This window comes from Artibeus jamaicensis, unplaced genomic scaffold (assembly GCF_021234435.1).
Source record: "Artibeus jamaicensis isolate MK-2021 breed Jamaican fruit bat unplaced genomic scaffold, CSHL_Jam_final contig_373, whole genome shotgun sequence".
Lineage (NCBI taxonomy): Eukaryota > Metazoa > Chordata > Mammalia > Chiroptera > Phyllostomidae > Artibeus > Artibeus jamaicensis.
Genome location: NW_026521807.1, coordinates 4,657,108 through 4,682,500, shown reverse-complemented (window position 1 = coordinate 4,682,500; position 25,393 = coordinate 4,657,108). Strand labels below are relative to the sequence as shown.

Genomic DNA, 25,393 nt, shown 5'->3' with positions numbered 1-25,393 from the left:
TCCTGCCTCCACAGCTTTGCTCGTGCCATTCTTTCTCCGTGATCCAGCCTTGCCCACAACCTCCACATGTCAAAATTGCACTCATTCATCAAGAGCTATCGCAAAGCTATCTTTCCCATGAAATGCTCTGCTAATTCCTCAGCTTAATTAAAATCACCTTTTCTTTCTGTGTTCCTATGACAAGATCATCTCTCTCTACAGCAGGGTTCCCCAACCTCCAGGCTATGGACGGGTCAGTCCAGGCCTACTAGGAATCAGGCCGCACGGCAGGAACTGACTTTGAATATGATGAGCTTGAATCATCCCCAAACCATCCCCCCTTCCCCACCCCCATCCATGAAAAAAACTGTCTTCCAACAACCTGTCCCTGGACCCAGAAAGGTTGGGGACTGATGCTCTACAACACTTACCAGAGCCTGCCAACTGGCAGTGACTCATATGCAATCCATTCATAAAAGGGAAACAGTCACTGACTGGTTACCTGCTATATGCCAGAAAACCCTAATCTACCCTTTGGAGCACTACTAGTTCGGTAGCTACTATTATATGTAAGGAAACTGGGATTGCACTCATCACCTATCTCCTACCTTCCCTTTTAAAGCAAAAACAACCTGAGGGCAAGAGTTATGTTTTGTTCATTTGTAAAAGTTTAAAACTTTTATTTTCTTAAAGATTTTATTTTTTTTATTTTTAGAGGGGGGGATAGGAAAGGAGACAGAGAGGGAGAGAAACATTGCTGTGCAAGAAACAGTTGCCTCTCACAGGCCCACAACCTAGGCATGTGCCCTGACTGGGAATTGAACTGTCGACCTTTTAGTTTGCAGGCCAGCATTCAATCCACTGAGCCACACCAGCCAAGGTAAAACATTTCTTACTTCTATTTAAACCTCTTTTTAGCCCTGGCTGGTGTGGCTCAGTAGATTGGGTGCTGGCCTTCGAACCAGGAGCAGTTTCAATTCCCAGTCAGGGCACAGGCCTGGGTTGCAGGCCAGGTCCCCATTTGGGGGCATGGGAGTGGCAACCAATCAATGCATCTCTCGCACATTTTTCTCCCTACCTTCCCTTCTCTCTAAAAATAAATAAAATCTTGAAAAAAGATAAACCTCTTTTTAGAAGTATACTTTATCTTATTGCTTATTAATCTCATAGCTAGAAAAATGTCTATTTGTGTCTCTTTGATTTTATATATTCATCCTATTTACTATTACTCTCTTTCAAAATATATACTTGAATCACTATTCAAAAGTATAACTTTGTATATTATACAAGGGCTCCCTTCCTAAGAATACAAACAACCTTTCGCAGGATGGGGGTAGGGTGCAAATATTGCAAAAGAAAGAATATCTAAAACTAATGTGTTATAAAAATTTGAGGTGATGGGGATGTAAAATAAAGCACAGAGAATACAGTCAAGAATATTATAATAATTATGTACAGTTCCAGGTGTGTACTAAACTTATCAGGCAATCTGTGTGTAAATTATATAATTGTCTAGCCACTAGACATGAAACTAAAATACACATGAAACTAAAATAAAATAATATTAAATGTCAACTGGGACTGAAAAAGAAAAACAAAATTTGAGGTGAACTGGCCAGCAACTCTCTGGCTGGTGGACGCTCCTCTTTTCTGCCCATTATTTTTTTAAAAATAAACTGTCAAGTTCGTATTTCAAAACCTTCCATGTCTATGGCCTTATCTCCACAACTTTCAGAGTTCACCTGGCTGCATCTGGAGTAATGTGGACGCAGGGACAATGACTTAATGGCTTACTTTCATGCCCTCCTCCCTACCATCCTATCCTACCCTACCCCACCCTGACCAGGAAGATTCCTCCACAAAGCTTCATTCCTGAGCTGTCATTAGTTCAGAAAGGCTTATGTCGCTTCAGGCATGAGGATAATGAAGACAGAAGCATTTGCCGTCTTCCCCTACCACAAATTGTGTGAGGCCAAAAACCAGAGGAAAATCTGCTCAACCACCTATGTATCCAACACAACCTACAGAAATCTGGGACCTAAGGAATGGTGGTTTTATCCAAAACCTTCTCACAAACAGAAAAAAGCAGCTTCACTCTTAACAACAGGGGAGATCTACATGTCTTGACATTGAAAATTGTTCAAAATGTTCTGCTAAGTGGAAAAAGATAGCTGTAAATTAGCACATATAGTATGAAGCAACTTATAAAATATTATTAACTCACTTGTGGGTCTATATGTGTACATCCATATAAGTAGAAAAACCTGAAAATCCAAAATTAGCAGTAGGCCTCACTGAAAGAGAGGGGTGATGAGGTCTTCCACTGTCCACCTTTCACACTTCTGTGTTGCTTGTTTTTAACAAACATGTTTTACTTTCATAATTAGGACAAAAAATAGATAGAGGAAACTACAGCCACACTGCAGAACCCCAGCTCTTACCTCCACTTTCCCAACTTCCTACACACACCACCGCCACTCATGAAGGGGCCGCTCCACAGCACAGCGGAGACCTTTCTCCACAAAAGAAAAGGAAATGGCACAACTCCGCAAACAGCCTCCTGTGCCCTCTGGATAATGCAAGACTATCAGAGTATGACAGTGAGAATGAAAAACCACTAGTACAGAACTCACCAGGGTTCCCAGACATCACTGGATCACTCTGTCCTTCCTTTTCTTTGACTCTCTTTGCTTTCTTCTTAACAGGCCCATCATTCTGTAGTGGTCTCTTTTTACTTATGTCAATTTCTGCAGCCTATACAGGAGAGTTAGAAAATGATGTGTTATTTCTAAACTCAAAACATGATGTATTTGAAATAATCTAAGCCTTATTGCTGAATAACAGCAAGGTCCTTGCCATCCTCCTTCCTAGAATCATCTACTTTGAGCTCTGAAAAGACCTATCAGTCAATGTCTTCACCATCATCAAAGACAAGGTAAATACTGACAGGTCTCAGCATCTCAAGCCCTGCTAGGAGTAATTAGAACCAAGCTGCCACCTTACTTTGCTCAGTCAGCCTTCATTATCTCAAATTATGCAACTTGAATTACTGTACTTACACATGTTAATAAAATACCTTTAAAAGAAAAATACTTATTTAGATGTGAAATCAGACAGACAATGAAAGAACAGTATCATTTCTGAAACGTTCATTGTAATTTACATTTTATGTTCACCACTGAAGATGCCACAAGATCATGAACATTTGTTGGTAGTCAGCCTGTCAAAAAACCTTATGTCCTTTACCAAATACCCTCCAAATCACAGGTGGCAAACACAAGGCCCACGGGCCAAATCTGGCCAGCACCTTGTTTCTGCCCAGTGGCAGCACCTAGCTCTTGCTTAACTGTTAAGGAGTAGTTACACTTATATAGGCCTAAAACTACATCCCTTTGAAGGCAACCACGAGGCTGATGTGGCCCACCCCTCCCCGTGAAAATGAGTTTGATACCCCTGCTCTAAATGATGAGTATACAATAAAACCCTGATGAATTCATAAAATGTAAACTATCATTAAAACAAAAACAGGAGAGACCCAATCACTCTATGGAAAAGATACATAAAGAAACAAGATTTTAAAGTAGCCAAGCTGTCATTAAAACTTAGAGAGTGGCAGAAAGCCGATCTGCAATCTCCCTCAACATCCTCAGTTTGAGAAATAACTGTAGCAGGGACCCCAGTGAGGGTTCATCCCTGTTGCAATGCCCAGTAAAAAAATAACAAAAACACAACTATTTATTTTACTCAGTTGAAGAGTGGCCCCTAACAAAACCCATATAAATAAGATAAATAAAGCTCCTCTATAAAAAAGAGGGAAGTATTAAAAAAAAAAAAAAGAGGGTTGGAAGGTAAAAGAACTATCCTTTGCCCACACCACCCCTCCCCTCATTGGAATGGGAGTCAGTAGACCTGAGTTCCTGTCTCTGGTCTGCCATTAAGAATCTGCATGATTCTCAGCCTCAAGTCAATTACGCCAAGGGGAAATTGCAATTTTTTTAATGCACTTAGGATGAAGGATGGCCTAGTTTTCCACGCTTTCACCTGTCCGAATCCCGCCCCTTTCTCTTCCGGCACCACCCCCTCCTTAATTTTCGCGCACGCGCCCCTTCTCCTCCCGCTCTACCCACAAGCACCGCCCCGTCCTACACCAAACCCACGTGTGACGGCAACAGAGGCTGGAGAGGGGACGCTGGAGGCGCTGCGGGGTCAGAGTCAGGTTCAGCGTTCTCCGCGGCACCCCTGGGGGAGAAGGTGGATTTCAGGCTCCCCGTAGACTGGAAGAATCTGCTCAAAACCGCTTGGCTTCCTGGGGATGGCCCAGCGGCAGCCGCGCCGCCAGAGACTGGCTTTCGGCGCGACATCACGGGGCAGGGAGTGACAGCCCGGGGACTGGGCCGCAAAGGAGCGCGAGCGCGCGACCCCAGTTCCCGGGCGTCTGCGGGGGCGAGCACGTCGCGACCCAGACTTGCGCCGAGGCGGTGGGCGGGACAGGGGCGGGGTTTCGCGTGTACCAATGGAACCGAGGGGGCGGGATGGCTACAATTTCGCGCCAAGGTTTGTAGGGTGTACTATTGAAGCTTGCAAGCTCCGAGCCTTGTGGTGCCGCCGTCATGGTTCGTCCCCTAAACTGCATCGTCGCTGTGTCCCAGAACATGGGCATTGGGAACAATGGAAACCTACCTTGGCCCCATATCAGGTGCCTCCCGGGCTGGGGATGGGTTGGTGTTAGAGGACAGAGGCTGGCGCAAGCTGACCTTGATTGAGGCAGCTGGGCCTGGTGGCTCTGGGCGGACAGGCCGCGGGACGGGAGGTGGGGTTGAACTTTCGACTTGAAGCTGCCAGGAGCTTGGCCTGGTCTTCCTTCTCTGTCAGGAGCCGGGAGGCCAAGTTACTGATTACCGTCCCGTTCCTGCCGCCCGGCGAGGCATTTTCTCCGCAGCGCCCTGTCTCCTTGTAAAGTCTCAGTCCTGGGGACCACCACCGTCCTGCTTACCATTTGTTGGGCAAGTTAGAGCTGGAGCCCACGGGGACATTCTTAGTAACTGTGTTTCTCTAACTTGTAGGAGTGAACTCAAATATTTCCATAGAATGACTACAACCACTTCAGCAGAAGGTAATGGGGGATTTTTAAGTGATTGAGATTTCCAAAGATTCTTGGCTTGAGTAAGCTTACCAGTGCAGATTTTACTTAATTGTAAAGTTTTCCATGTTAAACTGGGACCTTTTATCTTACCATTTATCTTCATGAAGTTCCCAGTGTTTATTAAACTTTTGTTTAAGTTCTTTTCTCTGGACACGGGTACAATAGAGGTATTGTGCAGAATTGGCAGCTAGGTAAAGGTTGGCTCTGGACACCAGAGGAGGCCTTTGGAACAGCAGCCAAAAGAGATGATGAAGCAAGCCTGAAGGAAGGTATTGGAAAGGATAAAAGTCCAAAGAACGGTTACATGATACTCAATTTGGAAACCAGGAAGGTGAAGGTAATTAATGCCAGGAAGGCATCAAGGATGAACTCTCATATTTTCAGTTTAAGAGTATGGGTGGTATGGAGAATAGTTTGCAATTGTGGTGATTTTGAGGTGCTTGTAGGGAATTCAGGGATACGGTGCTAGGTGAATTAAGACACTGGAAAGAAAAGGATAACCAAGGAAAAGAATGTGGGGTTGGAGAATACCCATTTAAAACCTAAGATGTATATTTGGTCATAGGAGGAGGAATAGCAGAATAACAAGGAAATAGTCAGAAAGGAGCAGGTGCAACATAACTTTAAGAGAACAGGTACAAACTTGGCACTTAGGTCACTGATAGAGACAAGATGGCAAGAGCTTGAAGCTAAAGAATTGGCATGAACCACCCTCTAGAATCCTAAGTAATCTGGTAATAGGAAACAAAGTATGGAAAAATGCCTAGTCCTAGTATTTGTAGTTTGTAAATATTAGTGTGTTTTTTTAATCAAACTAATAATGATTCATTAAGAAAACAGATCAATGTGCTCCTTTTGGTAGTAGTCTCATGACATACCAAGAATCAGAACTGTGTTGCTTTGATCCAGATATCTGACTCACAAGCTTTTTTCTCCTAAATAATTAAACCAAAAATGGAAGCTATTTGCATAAAGTTTTTAAGTAAAGAAGCCCAAATTGAAAGTACTTTAAGCAAATTGAGTGGACTATTAAGCAGGTATGACTGTAAATCTACAAAGTATACAAATGTGAATACTATTATATCAGATAGTTAAATAGTACTTTTTAGATGTCAGACATTGCTCTAAGTCTTCATTCCCCACCACACTAGACGTAGAAACTACAGGGTGGTGCAAAACTAGGTTTACAGTTGTGGGTAGAGAACACACTCTATTCTTGTATTACTGTTTATTAATTATTATTTCCATATGAACCATTGTAAACCTACTTTTGCCCCACTCTGTATATTATCTCCATTTTATAGCTATGGGTAACACACAGAAGATTAACATGACTTGCTCAGTAGATAATATAATATGTTCAATTTGAACACTGACTCAGAGTCTTTGCTTTTCACTACTATATTATACATGACTACAATTGATTAAAAATGTATTGCATATAAGTTGGATGAAGCGAAAAGGGAAAATAATTATTTTATTTAGGCAATAAATAATAAATTTTGGTAAAGCTGTTAAAATTGTTAATTTTTTGAAGCAGATCCACTAGATGTCAGTAGGACAATTATATGTATGCATATATACAAGTATGTGAAAATCTATTTATAAAATATATCTGTTCTTTCTATGTGACTTTATAGGTAAACAGAATGTGGTGATTATGGGTAGGAAGACCTGGTTCTCCATTCCCAAGAAGAATCGACCTTTAAAGGACAGGATTAATGTAGTCCTCAGTAGAGAACTCAAGTAAGTACTACAACATAAATTCACCTCCCAGAAAATCATGTCCCATTTCTTATGTTAGAGGTCAGTATATGCCCAAATAAAATACTATGAATGTAGCTATTGATGAAGCTGCTTAATATCATGCGGGTGATTATAGAAAGTGAGTAAACAGTTATTTATGCCACAGGACAACAACTTACTCTGCTACTTAAGAGAGCGATTTCATCTCCTTAAATCTCACTGTTGTGACAGAATCATAGGTTTCCTTGAACCATTATTTAATTCTCAGTAGGGTAGAATATCAGTTATATAATATAAAATAATAATTCTTTTTAGTTGTACATAATATCAAAATACATCTGTTTGGGAACTCGACAAAATTAAGTTGCTATCTCTGGACCCAGCCCTAAATGCAATGAGATATAAATTTTTAAGATGGGCAAAAAAATTGGTCGTAATCTTGTGCCATATTATTCTAGTTTACCAAAATACCCAAATAGTATTTTGTACTCCTTTACCTTCTGTCTGTAGATTTAAATTTTTAGCATATTAAAATGGTCCTAGAGATCCTAGAAGAAGGGAGTATGTCCATTGGCCTCTGCTAGGAATTTTTCTCTCCTCCAAGCTGACATAGTTAGTTCCTGATACCCGGAAAGTGGGAAAGTTGGAGGGTTGGGGGAAGTCAATAACATTAAAACTACTCATGAAGCCCTGGCTGGTGTAGCTAGGTGGCTTGAGTGTGGGCCTGCAAACAAAGGGGTCACCAGTTCAATTCCCAGTCAGGGCACATGCCTGGTTTGCAGGCCAGGTCCCCAGTAGGGGGTGCGCTAGAGGCAACCACACACTGATGTTTCACTCCCCCTCTTTCTCCTCCTCCTCTCTCTAAAAATAAATAAACAAAATCTAAAAAGAAAAAAAATACCCATGAAGTCAACTCCAGTGCTTTTACCGTCACCATAGCTTCCATGTCACTTGTTCCACAAGTGATATATGCTGATTTTCTATATTTTTTGTTGTTTACATTGATCCTAACCCACTAAAATAATTTTCTGAACCTCATGTGTCTGTTTGGGGGTGGTTGGCCTGAATTAGACCTTAAGGAAAAGTTTGGAATTGGCATGAATCATTGTTTCTTAAAGTACTAATGTAATCAATAAAAAGGATGCAGTCATAAGAAATGTCTTACAAGGAATTGAGTTACACAGTTGTGGGGGCTGGCTAGGAAGGCCCAAAATTTATAGGGCAGGCCACTGGGAAGGGGAGGCTAGAAGTCTTCAAAAGGCTGAAGCTGGTGTCAACGGGTAAAATTTCTTCAGGGAAGCCTCGGGTATGTTTTTAAGGCCTTTCAATGGATTGAATCTGGCTCACCTAGATTACAGTCATCCAAATAGCAACTTCATAATGTCTGAATAACTGAGGACTATAGCCTAGCCAAGAGAACACATCAAAGATTGTCACACCATAGGAAGAAAATAACATTGTGTATCTATAGGCTAAGGGAGTTCAGGCTTCTGTAAGTTTTTCTCCCAGATCCTCCAAGAGTGGCATAGGTAAAAACCTGGAGGAAAGTGTACCGGAATACTTGCATTGATTGTCTTTCAGTGATGAGCAATATGTTGATGTGCATCTTACCATCTGCCTCAGTCTTTACACTCTTCTCTTTCTCCTCGTTGCTAGGATATTCTGATTATCTTTTTACTTGGTAGAATCCAAATAACAGACTGTATTGCCATTTTCAGAGATTCTTTAATAACATATTCTTGAATACTACTCAAGTTTATTTATGGCTAGCTTGAGCTGAAACAAAGAAAGAAGTCTCAGGGGGAGAGATGTTCACTTAAGCCAGCAAATCCACTCAAATGATGAGTCTCATTTCTTCTTTATGACCCTTCTGTGGTATGTGCAGTTGGATTTGGCTGTTTATTATACCAGGTCTGTCCAGAAGGCACCCAGCCATGTAATATGAAACATAGAGACATTTATTGAAGAAGATACAGAGACATTGCACATAGGACAATAACGTCTCAGTCCCCTTCAAAATAGGCACTTTGGGACCTCACGCAGTTCTCCCAAACACCATTGTCTGCCGCATCATATTGTCCTGAGTCTCACTGATGGTCTGAAACCTCTTCCCTTTCAAAGGTGATTTTAGTTTTGGGAAAAGCCTAAAGTCACAGCGTGCCAAATCTGGGCTATAGGGTGACTGAGTCACCTGAGTGATTTGATGTTTTTCAAAAAACTGCTGGAGACATGATGCTTGAGCAGGTGTGTTGTTGTGATGAAGCTGCCAATCAGTAGTTCTGAATATTCCCAATAGTTTCCATGAAGGAATGTTCAAGCTTACTGCAAAATTTGATGCAGATTTGTTGCTCTACTCACTCAGTCATTGTGGACGCGACAACCAAACAGCACACATGCTCACTCAGTGGCATCTACTGACCCCACTGACTAGTACAGTGAAGTCCTTGTTCACACGCGCACGTTCCAGTCCACTCTCCTTGGCTGCCAGGTTACATCAGCGTAGTACAAGCCAGTCTCATAGTAACAGTGACTGGACTGTTTCCAGATAGACCCTGTATATTTATATATAACATTTGTTGGTGTATTTCATTTTTTATTTATAGGCAGAGAGAAACTTTAAAGTCTTTATTATCAAGTATGGCAAGGAAAAAGGGATATCAGTTGGAGAAAAAAATTTAGTTTATCTTTTTGTCCTTCCTTCTGCTTCCCTGGTCAATTGCCAGTCAGCTCCACACATATCCTGAGTATGTGCTGTGTCCCAGACACTGCTGGGTCCGGAACAGAAGGAGAGATTTGCATGTGTAAATCACTAGTGCTCCTGTAAGTTTTTAGAGACGACCTCTCACCACCACCCTCACCCCCATGGAGGAAGAAACTGAATCTTCAACAGAATTCCAAAATTTGCTACCCCGTCCTAGTTATTTTAGGTAACTATTTCCTTAATAAGTTCTAAGGGGAAAAAAAGCTTTTCCATGGTTTTCTACACTATCAAGTTACGGCTCTAGAAGAAATGCTATATAGCCACATTTGGAAAACAGATTGGCACTTTTTCAAAGGGTTAAACACAGAGTTATATGTCCCAGCAATTCTCCGTGGTAGAGAAATGAAAACATTGACAAAAAAACTTGTACACAGATGTTCATAATAGCATCATAAATAACATCCAAAAATTGGAAACATCCCAAATGTTCGTCAGCTGATGAATAATAAACAAAATATGCTATATCTATTCAATGGAATACTTATTATTAAACAATTAAAAAAGAGTATCTGCTACAACACAGATGAACCTTGAAAACAGTGTGCTAATTGACAAAAGCCAGACGCAACAGACGACATGATTCCATTCCTGTGAAATACCCAGAACAGGCAAATCCACACAGACGGGGTGGGAGTGGAGAGGAACCAATGGTGGCTGCAGGGTTTCTTTCCACCGTGATGGCGATGTTCTGAAAATATATCACCAGTAGTGATGGCTGCACAGCTCCATGAACACACGAAAAAGTTCACTGAATGGTACGCTTTACAAGGTTAATTGCATAGTATGTGATTTCTCCCTCAAAGTATTTCTTAAGGTCCTTGGAACTAAAAGTTAAATTAAGAAACTTGACTGCAATGCTGTAGCTGTGACCGCATCTTTAGGAAATCTAGAATTGTCTCCGTGAAATAAGTTGTTACAAATTGTTTTCAATCCAAAAACTATCTAACACTTCATGGCAGATAACATTTTTTGTGGTCTCACTATCATATTCTCCACAGTGATTAAAACTTTCCCCTCTTCTCAAAGCTGCGGTTCCCTCCCCACCACTCACATGTTTGGTTCAGCAAAGACTTCCCGCCCTTGGCTTCCGCCCTGGCACCTGTTAACTCTGGTTTTAGGCTTTGTTAACGTCAAGCCTTGCTGAACCTCACTTCCCTTATCACCTAAATGGGATTAATAATGACAGCATCTTAGGGCAATTTTAAGGACTGATTGAAATTTTATGTTACAAATTTCTGGCACACAGAAAGTACCCTACAGCTGTCAGATCCTACTCCCCCAACCCTTGCTACTTCAGCAAAATTACCTTACTTTATAGCTTATAGAAAATATTAATATTAATGAGAGAGCACAGTGAACAACCTCATGATATATCATCATTTTCACCTTAACATACCACTTTGTTCTTATGTCCCTCAATCTTCGGACAAAAAAATCCCCCTGTATTAAAATCAGTCCTCTCCCCAGTCCCATTGCTTTATTCGAAATTCCATTTTTTCTGTCTTTCGGACCTTGCTCTCTTGTCTTACCCTTTACTATTTTAAACCTTACCACAGATTGTTTTTCTTCTACCCTCAACTTCCCTGGAGCTGTCTCATGTGAAATAAGTTCGGTAACTTTAATATAAGCCTCAATAATATCTTTGGTGGTCTGTCACTTACGTGTTTTGCACATCTTTTTATCTCCTTCGAGACTCAGCGAAGGGATCAACTCCGAGGGGTACTCTGCCTCATGAAGCCACCCAGGTGCTGCACCATCACTTCAGCCATCCAGCATCCCCCACACACCTCCATGAGATGTTCTTTTCACTTAACGGCCTCTGCTGAGACATCTCTGCACCTGCCATTGCCATCTTTTGTGGTACAGGGAGTGCTTTTTTAAAAAAAAAAAGATTTTACTATATTTAGAGAGAGGGAAAAACACAGGGAGAGAAGTATCAGTGTGTGGTTGCCTCTCGCACACTCCCCCTATCAGGGATCTGGCCCTCAACCCAGGCATGCGCCCTGACTGGGAATTGAACCAGCAACACTTTGGCTCATCTCAGGCCAGCACTCAATCCACTGAACCATACCAGCCAGGCCTAATTTCTGTAAATATTTTTAGTGGCCATAGTATTCAATTATGAGATGGAACATACTTGAATGAATTTTAAATAGTTCAACATCATGTTTCTGAATACTGAGTATGAAAGGTGTTAAATTGAACATTTAATCAGAATATGTATTCTGATTAAATGTGATTGTAGCCTAGGGCTTTTTTTTATAAATGTTTTCCCAACAGTCCCTGGGGAAACTAGGCCAGAATTCCATCTTCCATGTCATCTCCAACATCAGGCACAGTGGGAAAAAACAATGTTTATATGGTACCTGGGGGATAATCAGGTGAGGTTGCTAAAGGTCATAAGACATAGGTGTGAGGGCTCTGCCTGAACGAGGCCACACCGTCCTGAGGTCGGAGGAAACCAGGAACTGGCATCCCTGTCACCCATGACCACCAGCTGAGCACGTGTTGTCAGTGTGAGCAATGCTCAGGCTCCAACATCGGGCTGCTGGAGTTCCAGTGCCAGGATCACCACTTCCCAGCTCTGTGACCATTGGACACCTAACCCGTCTGCCTCAGCAGCATCATATGCAAACATGTGCCTGTGTCCCGTGGACCTACGCAGGGCTGCTAGTAACAGGAGATGGTGTGTGTGTAACGGGCTGCCTGACCCCACTACTTGAGAGAGCAAATGGGCACTTCAGTAAATGCCAGATGTTTTCTTTGTGATACAACTACCCATCAGGTAAAAAGCAGCCTGCCCCGAATAGTGCTTTTGAAGGAAGGTATGAAGCGTGGTATGATGGGAGTGCCTGCTACGAGCACGGTGACTCTATGCCAGCCCTCTGAGGGAATGCAGGGCTCTGAGCTAGAAACGATGCCAAGCCTGTCCACACGCTTCTTGACACAGAATCTGTGTGCCATCACATTACCAACTCTCCATTGTCAGGGAATCCAGTTTCTGTTGGTTTTAGATCATTACAGGAAGGAAATTTAGCAGTGAAATAAGTGACAGTATTAAGTGCTTGCTCTGTTATTTACTGTGTTAGTTCCTAGGAATTGGGCTGTAAGGAAGCTCATGAGCTCAACTTTGCCTTTTCTGTTCTCTCCATCTGGGAGTCCAGTGTTTCCTGTGAAACTTATTTCTAAATTCCTAAGTAGCGACATTTTGCAGCATTTCCTCCTCCCATGCCTTTGTTATAACTAAAATCTGAAATAAATCCCTTAATCTGTTCTTTGTTTTCCTTTTCCAGACTCACTACAAAAGAGCAAAGCAGTAGTCTTTTACCTTAATCCCCTGAACCATTTTCAAGCCATTGTTCCACCTTCTGCACAAGATGTCCTCCTTCTTTGAAGTCCACACCCTTTTATACCACCTCGTAACTCAGTCCACCATCTTCCTTTCTACTCTATCTCCTGTCATTAGTCCTGACTTCAACATCCTCAGTTACTAAAACCACCCCTATTCTGTTTCAGTTATTCTAGGCGTTGTTTATTAAGTGAACTGTCTTCTCCCCCAACTCCAGATCTGTTCCTTCTGGATTCAGTTCTCCCCCTGCACAGCACAGTCCAACCTTATCACTGCAGCTGCCCTGGGACCTTAGAGGATCCCGTGGCTTGTTTAACCTCTCTCTGGCGTCCTTGTCTTTTTCCAACCTTTACTCAAAATATATTCTTTGGGCCATCTTAACTCCTTTGGAGATGACAGAGTGAAGTACAGTATGTATCAAGGAGGTGAGGGGGCTGGCAGCCAAAAGAATGAAAGCCTAGTTCTGCATGTCTCCCATTTAGAAAGCGAATTGCAACCCTCCACCCAAAAACCAGTTGTAGAGTTTGGGAGAGATAGAGCTACTCGTTGTACACCATGAAATTAATTAGCCTTTTCCTTTTTGAATTTTTAATTACAAAAGTAATGACATCCTCATTTTTTACTACTTCATCATTTCTGTATTATTTGAAACAAACTTTCCCCATTCAGTGTTTACAGTAAACACTGGTGTAGCCACCTCACAGATTCTACCATTAACATTTTACTGCATTGTGTTATCATTCATCCATCCCTCCTATTAGACTTGTTCTTGTTATGCATTTCAAAGTAAATTGCAGGCATTAGTCTGTTTTCCCCTAAATACTTCAGCACGTACATCAGGAACTAGAGTCCAGTATTTCTTTACAGTGTTTTCCTTTTGGGATAACTATTACATATAACGAACTATATACGTCTTCAGTGTAGTTTGCCGACTTACACAGACATCTGCACCTGCAGAGCCCTGGATCCAAGATGGGAACCATTCCCGTAGCCCCTGGGACACTTCCGTGTGCCCCTTCCCAGTGAATCTTTGCTCCCTCCCTCCAGTGATAACTACTGTTCTAATTTTTTCCCACCATAAATATCTCAAGATACCAGAAATGGTTTTCTGATTCATGGTGGACTGTACATGTAGCGATGTGGGTTACTTATTTGTCACAGGCCATACTGATGTTGACTTTTTTGTTGAAAGGATTCACATTTAGGGTGATTTTTGTTTTACAACTATTACATCCTGTATACAAATTATCTGACTAGTACAAATGGCTTTTGTGGAAACTAATGTAATTCTTTTGGTTAACCTCAGGGAACCTCCACAAGGAGCTCATTTTCTTGCCAGAAGTCTGGATGATGCCTTAAACCTTACTGAGAAACTAGAATTAACAAATAAAGTGGACATGGTTTGGATAATAGGAGGCAGTTCTGTCTATAAGGTAAGTAACGTTATCTGTAAACATTGTACAAAGCAGTGTTCTGCTCTGCTGTCTTTCAGCTTCCCTGCCATTTGCACTTTGTACGTCATGAGCGAAGGAAGCATATTATCCCTACACTGAGTCAGACATATAGTCATTTAGAATTACTTGTTTTCTGACACTGTCAAAAATGATACTATGATACTATAAATAAAAATGCCTAAGTAAGGTTTTAAGTTTTTACCAGTTTATTTCCAATACAAAGTAGTTTATGTTTCCAGTACATTCTAAACCCTTCCCTTAGAATCGTGCTTGGACTGCACTGCCTTCTCCCCCCAGATGTGCTCTGATACACGGAGTTACCCCTTCTCGTCAGGGTTAGTGGTCTCTTCCTGAGAAAGTGATAAGCTCTCAGTTGATATGCACTGGCCGGATGTGTACGAGTTTGTTAAAAGCAGAAAACATTGCCTCAACGATTTTCACAGAATGTGAGGGGATGGGAAAAGTATTATTTTATATCATAAGGGAAAACAGATAAAGGAGAAAATGTTCCTTGTTCTTGACTTCTTTCAAAAATTTTGAGGATAATAAAAGGATTTTCGTACTCTTTTATAATACTCATGAGCGATTAACGTTTATAGGGAGGGAATACATCAGTCCCTGCCCTTTGTGGGCTCGTGGTAACATATGTACACTGAAATCATTTGAGAAAAAAGAGGTATACCAGGATCTTAAATGGGATTATAAAAATCGTTTCTTAGGTTCCTGTTTCTACAACCTTTTGAACAATATAAATACTGAAATTCACTTATGTAATTTGACATATCTATATGTTGTAAATGATAAGACAGTAGAACCTCCAGGTCATAACTTGGCATTATCCGCCCACCCCAGATCACAGTAGCTTGTGGGACATTTAGGCTGCTCTTCTCATGGGCCGAACTGGAACTCCTAGCCTGTTTTTGGAAACAAAGTTGCATTGGAACACAGCCGTGGCCATTGAAGTGGCTGCTTTTGCCTAAAAGGCAAAAGAAACCGTATGGCCCACAAAGCCTGAAACATAGGGTACTACATAGTTGCAAAGGATACCGGCTGACCTTTTACATCACTAACTTTTGATACAGACTTTCAGATGCTGCTGTGGTTAGTCCTATTCAATTTTCCTAATTTTTGGTACAGCAAGAATTGGTAGAATGTTTATTTGTTTGGGGAAAGAGAATAAATGATATACTACAAGCTATAGAGTTGAAAATAAAAAGTCATTTATTTTATGCCCTTATTTGAAAATTTAAAGATAACAAACAACACTTGAAATTATATTTATATGTGTGTGTATATTGTTTCTTTTTCAATCAAGAGTTACTGCTTTCTCAGAGCTGCCCTTAGGACTCATGACTTTGCCAACAGTACTGCAGGCAGTAGTTAGAAAAGTCATTAACAATATGAAGCAAAACACAGTCATTAGCAACAAGAGGCAGAATAAATTACCTGCAAGCATTGTGACTATCTCCTGGGAAATGGAAGCATTATTAAATTTTGTGTAAATGTACTATGTATGCCCTTGGGATTTTTATTAGTCAAGGTTTCATGAAATTATACTATCTCGCTCATACATGCATATGTAAATTTTTCTATAGCCAGTAACTAGATCCTTCAGGGTTCTTATTTCCTAAACCACCAATGAGAAAACACAAAACCAAATACTTAAATGAAAAAAGAGTTCATGTAAGCAAACAGAGGCCAGAACGTAGTTTAACTCGCTCTCATAATTATAGACAATGATTAGTGCCATTCTCAACACAAATAGGGCATACTTTGCAGTGCTCCAAAGTAAAGAACAGGGTGTTTAAATAGCATTCTTTGGAGGTAACTGGTTATGTAGTATGTATAAACTTGACTGCATTACTAAAACAAACAAAAATCTTGTGTTTCTATTTCTTTTGACACATAAATAAGGAAACTGATGACTTTTGTTTTATATCAAAGGAAGCCATGAACAAGCCAGGCCATGTTAAACTGTTTGTGACAAGGATCATGCAGGAATTTGAAAGTGACACATTTTTTCCAGAAATTGATTTGGAGAGATACAAACTTCTCCCAGAGTAAGTATCTGAAGCACTTTTAGATTTCCATCTTACAAACTATAGGAAAGAGTATGTCTACAGATTGAATTTGGGATGGTAATGTATTTTATATACAAATACTATAGAAATTTTTGGAAATCTGCTTTAACAGACTTGGGAATGTTCAAGTTTTAATGATTTTACTGAAATCTAGAGTAGAACCTAGTTCATCCTGTGAGATCTGTGTTTAGCCTCAAACCCTGAGCTGGGCATTGGGGAAAGTGTTTACTGAAACAGATGCTATTAGCTGTTCTCCAGGAAGTCACGTGTTGTAGCAGAAAGGTAGAGTGGCAAGTAATAAATAAACATCAAAAAAGAGTTGCTGTGTGGAGAACTGAAATACTGTGATGCGATAAATAACTATATAGTCTGAGAAGTTCTTTCTGAAGAATGATGTCTCCACTAGGACCTAAATGACAAGAAGCCAGCCATGCAAAGAGTGGGGAGAGCCTTCCAGGCCCCAGAAGTAGCCAGTGCAGAGACCTGATGGAGGGAACAAGCTGGGCACGTTCCCCGAGGCTTGAGAGCCACTGAGGGCATTGTGAGCAAGGGGAGCGCCCAGAGAGGTCGGCCCTAATGCGGGTGTAGAGGGTCCTGAATTGAGGGGTGTTGTTCTAGCTGTTTATGGAGAACGGACCTGAGAGGACGGGAGTGAAGCCGGGAAACCAGTTAGATACTGTAGTTCAAGTGAAGGATGAAGGGACTCAGGTAGCAGTGGTAGAGATGGAAAGAAGAGCTTACACTTACTTTACTATGTAGCTGTGTTTTTAGCATGGAACTGCCTGATTTTGAAAACAAGTAGCATTTTTGTTTAAAAACACTTTTCAGCTTTAAGATTAATTATATCAACAATTTCAGCTAGCTTTTAACATTCTTTTAAATATTTTCAGTTGAACTCAGTCATTATTCTTTGTGTTTTTGTAAATACCTCCTAAAAACATTCAGAGCCAAGTATGAATAAATGAATGGCTTAGCTTTAAAATAATAATTTATAGAGTAATAGGTAGTAGTTTTGAATCAAATGAAACATGTAACAGATTTTCTGGGGCTCTTAACTAGCTCTGATCAGCTGAAGTTCAGGCTTTTGCTTACAGTTTCCAAAGGTGACTACTTAGAAGTCTTACTAATTTCATATATACTTATGTAAAAGCGTATGTGTGTGTCTTTGCTGCACTGTATATATTTTCACTTATACTGCTTAGATTGCTGATTGTAGCATTATGTGAATATTGATCTCTGTTTCTCATTTCTTATCTCTCTCTTTGCTAACAAAAGAGTAGATTACTGTGTGAATCTGCTTCATACTAAATACCCTCCCAAACCCTATCTCAATCAGACCTCTTCCAAAGCTCTGGCCCTTTAGGATCCTTGATAACTTAAACACCATTCTGGCTCTCTGACTCTTAGAAATGAAATATTAAACATGTTTACTGAAGAGTGATTCACACATCACACTTTCAAATTCACCATTGAAAGTTTTATAATTCAATGGTTTGAGTATATTCACAGAATTGTGCCATTATCACCACAATCTAAGTTTAGAACATTTTCATCACCCACCATAAAAAACATGTACCAAGCCCTGGCTGGCATAGCTCAGTGGATTGAGTGCGGGCCTGGAAACCAAGCAACCACGGTTCGACTCCCAGTCAGGGCACATGCCTGGGTTGCAGGCCAGTTCCCAGCAGAGGACACACAAGAGGCAACCATACACTGATATTTCTATCCCTCTCTCCTTCCCTTCCCCTCTAAAGATAAATAAATAAAATTTTAAAAAAAAAAAAAGATCATTCCCAGATGAAGAAACTATAAAATGTTAAAAAAAAAAAAAAACCCATGTGCCAGTTAGCAGTCATTCTCCATTCCCTACCCTCCTAGCCCCAGAAACTACTAATCCATTTTCTGTCTCTATAGAGGTGCCTGTGGAATTGGCTTCTCTCATTTGCATACCATTTTTAAGTTCATCCAGGCTGTGATACAGGGGTGGACAAAAATAGGTTTACAGTTGTGAGTATGTGAAACACAGTTTATCCTTGTATTACTCTTTATTATTGTGTTATTTTCCGTATGAACAACTGTAAACCTACTTTTGCCCATCCATGTATATATATATCAGTACTTGCCTCACAGATTTCCTCCCATTATATGAATTGTCTTTTCACTTTCTTTTTAAAACGTTTTTTAAATTTGTACTTTTTTTCCTTTTCACTTTCTTTATGATACCATTTGTGACACAAAGGTTTTAATTTTGATGTCCATTTTTTCTATTTTTTCTTTGGTCATTTGTCCTTTTGGTGTTAGACCTAAGAAACCATGGCCTAATCCGAGCTCACAGAGATTCATGCCTGTGTTTTCTACTTAAAAGTTTTGTAGTTTTAACTCTTACTTTAAGTCTATCTATGGTCCATTATAGGTAATTTACGTATGATGTAAGGAATGGATCCAAGTTCGTTCGTTTGTAAGTGGCTATCCAGTTGCCCTAGCACCATCTGCTGAAAACACTATTCTTTCCCCCACTGAATTGTTTTGACATTCTTATCAAAAATCAGTAGATCGTAGATCTGAGGGTTTATGTCTAATCTCTCAACTTCTCTTCCATTAAATGTCTGTCCTTATGCCAGTACCTCACTGTCTTGATTAATGCCACCATGTAATAACTTTTGTAACCAGAAACTACCAGTCTTCCAGCTTTGTTCTTTTTCAAAATAGTTTTGGCTATTCTGGGTCCTGTGCATTTCCATATGGATTTATGACCAGCTTGTCAACTTCTTACAAAAAGCAAGCTAGGATTTTGGTAGGGATTGTATTGTATATCTCTGCATCGCTTCAGAGGGCACTGCCAAGCCATGAACACATGTCTTTCTACTGGTTTAGATCTTCTTTAATTTATTTCAGGAACGTTTTGTAGCTTTCAGCATACAAGTATTTTATTTTCAGACTGCTCACATAGAAATACAGTTGGTGAACTCATACCTTGCTGAACTCATTAGTTCAAACTGTTAATAGATTCCTTAAGTTTCTGTATACAGGAAATATTAACATCATTTGCAGACAGAGATGGTTTTACGTCTTCCATTCCAATCTGGATGTTTTTAATTTTTTTTTCTTGCCAAACTGCCTTGGCTTGGACCTCCAGCACAAAGTTGAGTAGAAATGGCAAGGGCAAGACATAGAGGGAAAGCATTCGGTCTTTTACTATTAAGTATGATGTTAGCTGTGGGCCCTTCACTGGTACCCTTTATCGCATTGTCGATCTCCTATTTATACTTCATCGAGTGTTTGTTTATCATGAAGTGGTATTGGACTTTGTTAAATGCTTCTTTTCTGAGTCTATTATGTGGTTTTTGTTTTTAATAAGACATAATACACCAATACTTAATACACTATTACACTGCTTGGTTTTGTTAAAATAATCTTACATTTCTAGGATAAACCCACCTGGAAGTAATAATGTAACCCTTTTTATGTATTCCTAGATTCAGTTTGCTAATATGTTGTTGAGGGTTTTTACATTTATCTTCATAAGGGATATGCACTTTAGTTTTTGTTGTTTTTGATTTTTGGTAATGTATTCACCTGGTTTTGGGGTCAGGATAATACTGGCCTCATAGAGTGAGTTAAGAAATGCTCTCTCTCTCTTCTATTTTTTTTTCAAAGGTTGTGTGAAAAATTGGTATTAATTCTTTTTTAGATGTCTTAGAAAAATGTAATGGTGTATAGATTCAGATAGGAGATTGCTGTATAAATTCAAAATCCAAAGAAATTCATCCAAAATGGACCTTCTAAACGAACCTATTGAAAAAAATGAAAAGTCCTTGTTTCTATTGCACAGTTGGATGGTCATCTTGCCTTCAGGGCTTTGCCAACATAAGGACAGCCTCTTTAACGCAGGGTGGAGAGAATCCCCTAAGCCGAGGTCTGGGGTAGGCGCTCTTTCATGAAATAGAGAAGCAGGAAATCTCTGAAGACAAAAAGAATATACTTTATCCCTGGTAGTCTGTAACATTGCTTGATTCTTAAGATGTTTTCTCTCCAAATATCTGTATCTTTGGGAACTTAGAATTGCTCCCTACTGTCCAGAAATGAACTCTGATCATTCTTTTTTGTTCCCCATAGCAATCATTTAGTGTATACCAATCAGTAGGCTTCTTATGGATTCATAGGTTTCAGTTCAAACACAGTCTTTTATTAACACCATACTTCCTGGTAATAAAAGCACTAGTATAATGAAATTAAGATGAAGGAGGATATTTGTAAAGAATGAAGAGAACAAAATTAGAGTATAGATGAAGCCACAAATGGTGGAAACCTAAAAGCAGAAGTTAATTTTTTTTTAAGATTTATTTTTAGAGAGAAGGGAAGGGAGGGAGACAGAGAGAGAGAAACATCAATGTGTGGTTGCCTTTCGTGCATCCCCTGCGGGGAATTGGCCTGCGGGGACCTGGTCTGCAACCCAGGCATGTGCCCTGACTGGGAATCGAACCGCTATTGTCTGGTTCGCAGGCCCGCGCTCAATCCACTGAGCTACACCAGCCAGGGCCCCACCTGCCCTCTTAAGCTCTGTCCTCATTCATCTCGCCAGAAGAAATCTGTCTGTATATCTCAGACTGTTTCACACTAGGCTGCAACCAAACCACCAGACCCCAATATTTTATGACAGTGGCTTTTTGTTTAATGAGTCCCAGAGAGGCTTCTTTTCCTAGTTACTCACCTTTCGTGTGACCATTCCATAAAAGAGGATAAAAGACCGGAAATAGGCCTTGGAGGCAGTAGTTGGCTCCAGAGTTGGGACAGATGCTCCTTAATGACAAACTCAAGTAGGTTTCAGATGGGCTGATATTTCCTTTTGTTACATTCTTTTTTTGTTGGATTTTTTTTGAGATTTTACTTATTTATTTTTGAAGAAAAGGGAAGGAGAGAGGGAGAGAAACATCAATGTGCCATTGCCTCTCAAGCGCCCCCTACTGGGGCCTGACCCACGATCCAGCATGTGCCCTTGACTAGGAATGGAACCCATGACTCTGGTTCACAGGCTGGCGCTCAGTCCACTAAGCCACACCAGCCAGTGCTGCTGTTTCCTCTTCCGTTCTCATTACTTCCTGACTGTCCAGCAGAACCCTGGCATATTGTCCACTCGTTTGTGCGCTTCTCTCCTCCTGAGGCTATGGTTTCTGTGGCATCTTCATTTTGTTTCAGTTGCGCTTTGTCTCTTAACTGTTTCAAGAACTATATTTACCTATTTCCTAGACTTTCCATCAAATCACCTCTGTATTATTCTCACGATGCTTTATCAGTTCAGATCTTATGTTTCTCGTATTCACTGGCTTCTGAAATGCTTGAAGGTTCTAGAGGGGAAGCTCTGTCTCAGTGATTCATAACCAATAGGAGCTTTTTCCTTCAAATCCTATTACACTTAAACTCAGTTCAGATGCTCTCAGGCAATTTGGTCTTCAGAAAAATTTGGAATTATGGTTATGAGGTGGTTATAACCATGAAAAGACTGAATATGTAAATATTATGGAAAGTAAAATTAATCTTAAGCAGAATTAAATTTTAGTTTTACAGAGATTATCATTAAGACTATGACTAGTGACCCTGTCGGACCAGTAGCTATTTCTAAGTTGCTATGCATGATTTTAGAAATAACTTTGATACTTTGCTTTTATCTTATTAGCTGACAATCTCAATAGTCTTGATATATACACAAAAATATACATGTTGCTTTTTTGGTGACTTATTCCAAATATATTAAAATCATAATTAAAAGTTGGCCTACTAAAATCATTTCTTTAGAAAATAAAAAACTATCCTATTACTAAAACAAACAGCTCAGAAAATGGTTAGTAAATACAAACAGCTTCTTCCTCTGAAATATAAATTATTCAAGGAAAAAATCTTTCTTTTCCTTATTATGCTGTTATTTCATGTATATAATTGTTTTTATCAGAATGTCATAATTTAATTAGTCAACAAAAGTTTGACATCTCTTATAAGTCAGTATTTGTGCCGGATTTCACTAGAGACTTAAATTTTTTCCTGTATTATCCCTGCTGACAGTGGGGAACAAAACAAACTACTAATATTCATAGATATCATTTGTAGAGCACTTAATGTAATGTGCTCACGATACTAAATTCTTTATAAAGATGAAGACTTTTTATTGATAGCCAAGCATCACACAGCAGAACCAGAGGGAAACAGAGTCAGTAAAGCAGGTGCTCCCGCCCCCACCCGACCGGAGTGGGAGGAGTCCACACCACACGAAGGAAGTGCGTCGGGATTCGTGTTGGAGACAAGAGTGGTCAGAACAGCCTTCAGTGGAAAACCTGGGTTTTGGTCTTTTTGTTGGTGGTTGTATTTTGTTTCTCTTTCCTTCACACAGGAAAGCTGATACCAAGTCAAAGACTTACAAAATGTTCTTAAGAAATGTTGTATTAACTAGGTGATAGAGTGGAAAGATAAAAGAGAAACAGTTAACAGCAGTTAGTGTTTGGGAGAAGAATTAAGAATCAGAAGGAAAGGAGAAGAAATTATACTTTTTGTTTTTTAACTTTCTGTACAGTTTGAAATTTGTCTTTCGTTTATTTATGTAGTATATTTGCATAACCACCCCATTTAACAGTGGATTATGCCTTTTGGCTGAGAATCGGGAAAGTTATCTTTTTAGCTGATGTATTATTTAATTATATATATTTCTTTAACAGATACCCAGGTGTTCTTTCTGGTGTCCAGGAGGAAAAAGGAATTAAATTCAAATTTGAAGTATATGAAAGGAGTAACTAATATGAAGATGTTTTCTCATTTATTTCAAGTTGTTTCCCAACCCCTCCAAACAATTAATGTATTTAAACATTAGAAAAAGACACTTCTGCCCTGGCTGGTGTGGCCGAGTGGATAGAGCATCGGCCTGTGAGCCAAAGGATCGCCGGTTCGATTCCCAGTCAGGGCACATACCTGGGCTGCAGGCCAGGTCCCCATTAGGGTTTGCACACATACATTGATGCTTCTCTCCCTTCCTCTCTCTCTCTCTCTCAATAAATAAATAAATAAGTAAATAAATAAATCTGGGTGTGTTTTTTTTTAATTGTTGTTCAAGTACAGTTTTCTGTCTTTTACTCCCATCCCAGCCCACCCACCCAGTCCTCCCCACCTTCCTCCCATTTCCACCCACCCCCCCAGTTTTTGTCCATGTGACCTTTATACCTGTTCCCATAAATAAATCTTTTTTTAAAAAAACAGAAAAACAGATTTTTGTTGACTCTAGATCTATGGATAATTATTTATAAGCAATGTGTTTTTATTAATTAGTCAATCTTAACTAGATTTGGTTAAGATTAATCTTAACTGTGCTCTATCAGATACCATTTGTGAAACATTTCTTGCTGTAAATGTCTGAATGTCCATCAAGGGCCAGCATTAGGTCCCTGGCACCTGCCTAGGGTAACATACTACCAAGGCACCACAGTGGGAGAGTCCGCTGATAGCGTGGGTTGAAACCCCAGCCTATAGAGATAGGACCTTGTCCAAATATCAGAAATGGATTATAAACAGAATAGTTACAACTCAAGTATTAAAGGAAAATTAGGTCAAAATAGGGACCGTGAATTACTCTGTGCATATCACACTTCTGAAAAATGTTCTGTTCACTTGGGGAATCAGTAAGTTGAGAACAGCAGTATATTTTGTGGTGATAATAAAGAGGCAAGTAGGAGACTGCCTTTGTGATGATTGAAAGGGGTGCTTGAGACCTTCACAGTCTCTGTTTCTGACCTTGAGTGAGCCTTGAGTGAGACTCCATGGGACGACACAGTGAAACAAGAATAGGCTGCTTTTCATGCAAAAAAAGTAATCCGATAACCAGCACGTGGCTAAAATTAAAAATTTGAAGACAATGGATATTCCTAGAAACCAAAATTAGTAAGTTAGAAAATAAACAATATAATTTAAAAATGAATATTAAAACCAGTTTTACCCATCATGTTAGCAAATATTTAGATTTTTAGGTATCCAAAGAAATAGCATTTCCTGTCTTGTAAATTGGTACAGCCTTTTTAGATAATATCAATTAAAATTCAGAACAACCTAGGCTTGGACCCAGAACTTCCAGAAATTAATCCTGAACAAAGACATGGGCCCAAAAGTATTTGTTGGACCATTTTTTTTATTTGGAATAGTATCCAAAATTTTTTATGTAGTGAAAGTTATACAGTAACTATTGACAGTATCACAGTTGGATGTGTTATTTTATGCATTAGGTATGTTGTGACTAGATTCTTTGAAATATGTGCTTATTTTCATGAAAGATTAATTAAGCTAGTAAATTGAGCCTTTTACATTCAGTAGTAAGATTAGGATACAGAACATCAGAAGTAAAAAGGAATTTCCTAAATACCTTTCATAGAGGGAAAAATCACACAGAAGATTAGAAATCAATACTGCATAAGATTTACAAGCCACAAAAAAAACACTGGAGCTCTCTGGGAAGAACATAATCAGAAAACTATTAGTATCCAGAGTTTTTAGAACTGAAGATAAGAAAACCAAGTGAGCCACTTGGAGAAGAGGAAACTCAAGTGCCATAAATATGTGCATAGACATACATTCCCTTGAGTAACTGGGGAAATGCAAATTAAAACCAGTAAGGTACCGTTCCACATGCACGAGATGTGGCAGTCTCACCAATACTTGACACTCAGCCTTTTAAAATGTTGACCATATTAAGGATGAAGATGCACACACCCCTTGACCCAGCAATTCCACCCACAGACAATACCAAGAGAAACCCTACATATATATGAAAAGAATTGTAGAAATATGTTGCAGTCTTATCTTAGTGGAAAAACTAAAAACAACCTGGAAGGCCAGCGACAGGAAAATGCA

General features: G+C 39.8%; 2 protein-coding genes across 6 annotated transcripts in view; one reads left to right on the top strand and one right to left on the bottom strand.

The window, feature by feature from the left end:
- Nucleotides 1-4,447, bottom strand: part of MSH3 (mutS homolog 3) — a 139,305-nt gene extending 134,858 nt beyond the window's left edge. For 2 of the 3 annotated variants that reach the window (XM_037159290.2, XM_037159293.2), the window contains exons 1-2: nt 4,137-4,447; nt 2,613-2,733 (exon numbers count right to left, since the gene is read on the bottom strand). In XM_037159290.2, the coding sequence (XP_037015185.2) occupies nt 2,613-2,733; nt 4,137-4,340 (325 nt within the window). In that variant the 5' untranslated portion in view covers nt 4,341-4,447. Of the gene's footprint in view, nt 1-2,612; nt 2,734-3,888; nt 3,962-4,136 lie in introns of those variants that run through there. The other variant, XM_037159291.2, reaches the window with a different exon arrangement.
- Nucleotides 4,105-23,576, top strand: DHFR (dihydrofolate reductase). 3 transcript variants are annotated; one of them, XM_037159295.2, is made up of 6 exons: nt 4,105-4,184; nt 5,043-5,092; nt 6,763-6,868; nt 14,285-14,411; nt 16,377-16,492; nt 23,218-23,576. In XM_037159295.2, exons 2-6 carry the CDS (start codon nt 5,068-5,070, stop codon nt 23,294-23,296), a joined length of 453 nt encoding a protein of 150 aa, XP_037015190.2. In that variant the 5' UTR covers nt 4,105-4,184; nt 5,043-5,067; the 3' UTR covers nt 23,297-23,576. The 3 variants fall into 3 exon arrangements, with proteins under 3 accessions (XP_037015190.2, XP_037015191.2, XP_037015189.2); XM_037159296.2 differs by having other exon boundaries at nt 4,147-4,230; XM_037159294.2 differs by lacking the exon at nt 4,105-4,184 and adding an exon at nt 4,449-4,675.
- The last annotated feature ends 1,817 nt before the right edge of the window (nt 23,577-25,393 follow it).

Bases quoted from the DNA above. Each gene is read 5' to 3' on its own strand.
- DHFR (XM_037159294.2), top strand. From the start codon at position 4,590: ATGGTTCGTCCCCTAAACTGCATCGTCGCTGTGTCCCAGAACATGGGC. The intron at 6,869-14,284 runs GTAAGTACTACA...GGTTAACCTCAG, and splicing joins GTCCTCAGTAGAGAACTCAA to GGAACCTCCACAAGGAGCTC. The intron at 16,493-23,217 runs GTAAGTATCTGA...TTTCTTTAACAG, and splicing joins AGATACAAACTTCTCCCAGA to ATACCCAGGTGTTCTTTCTG.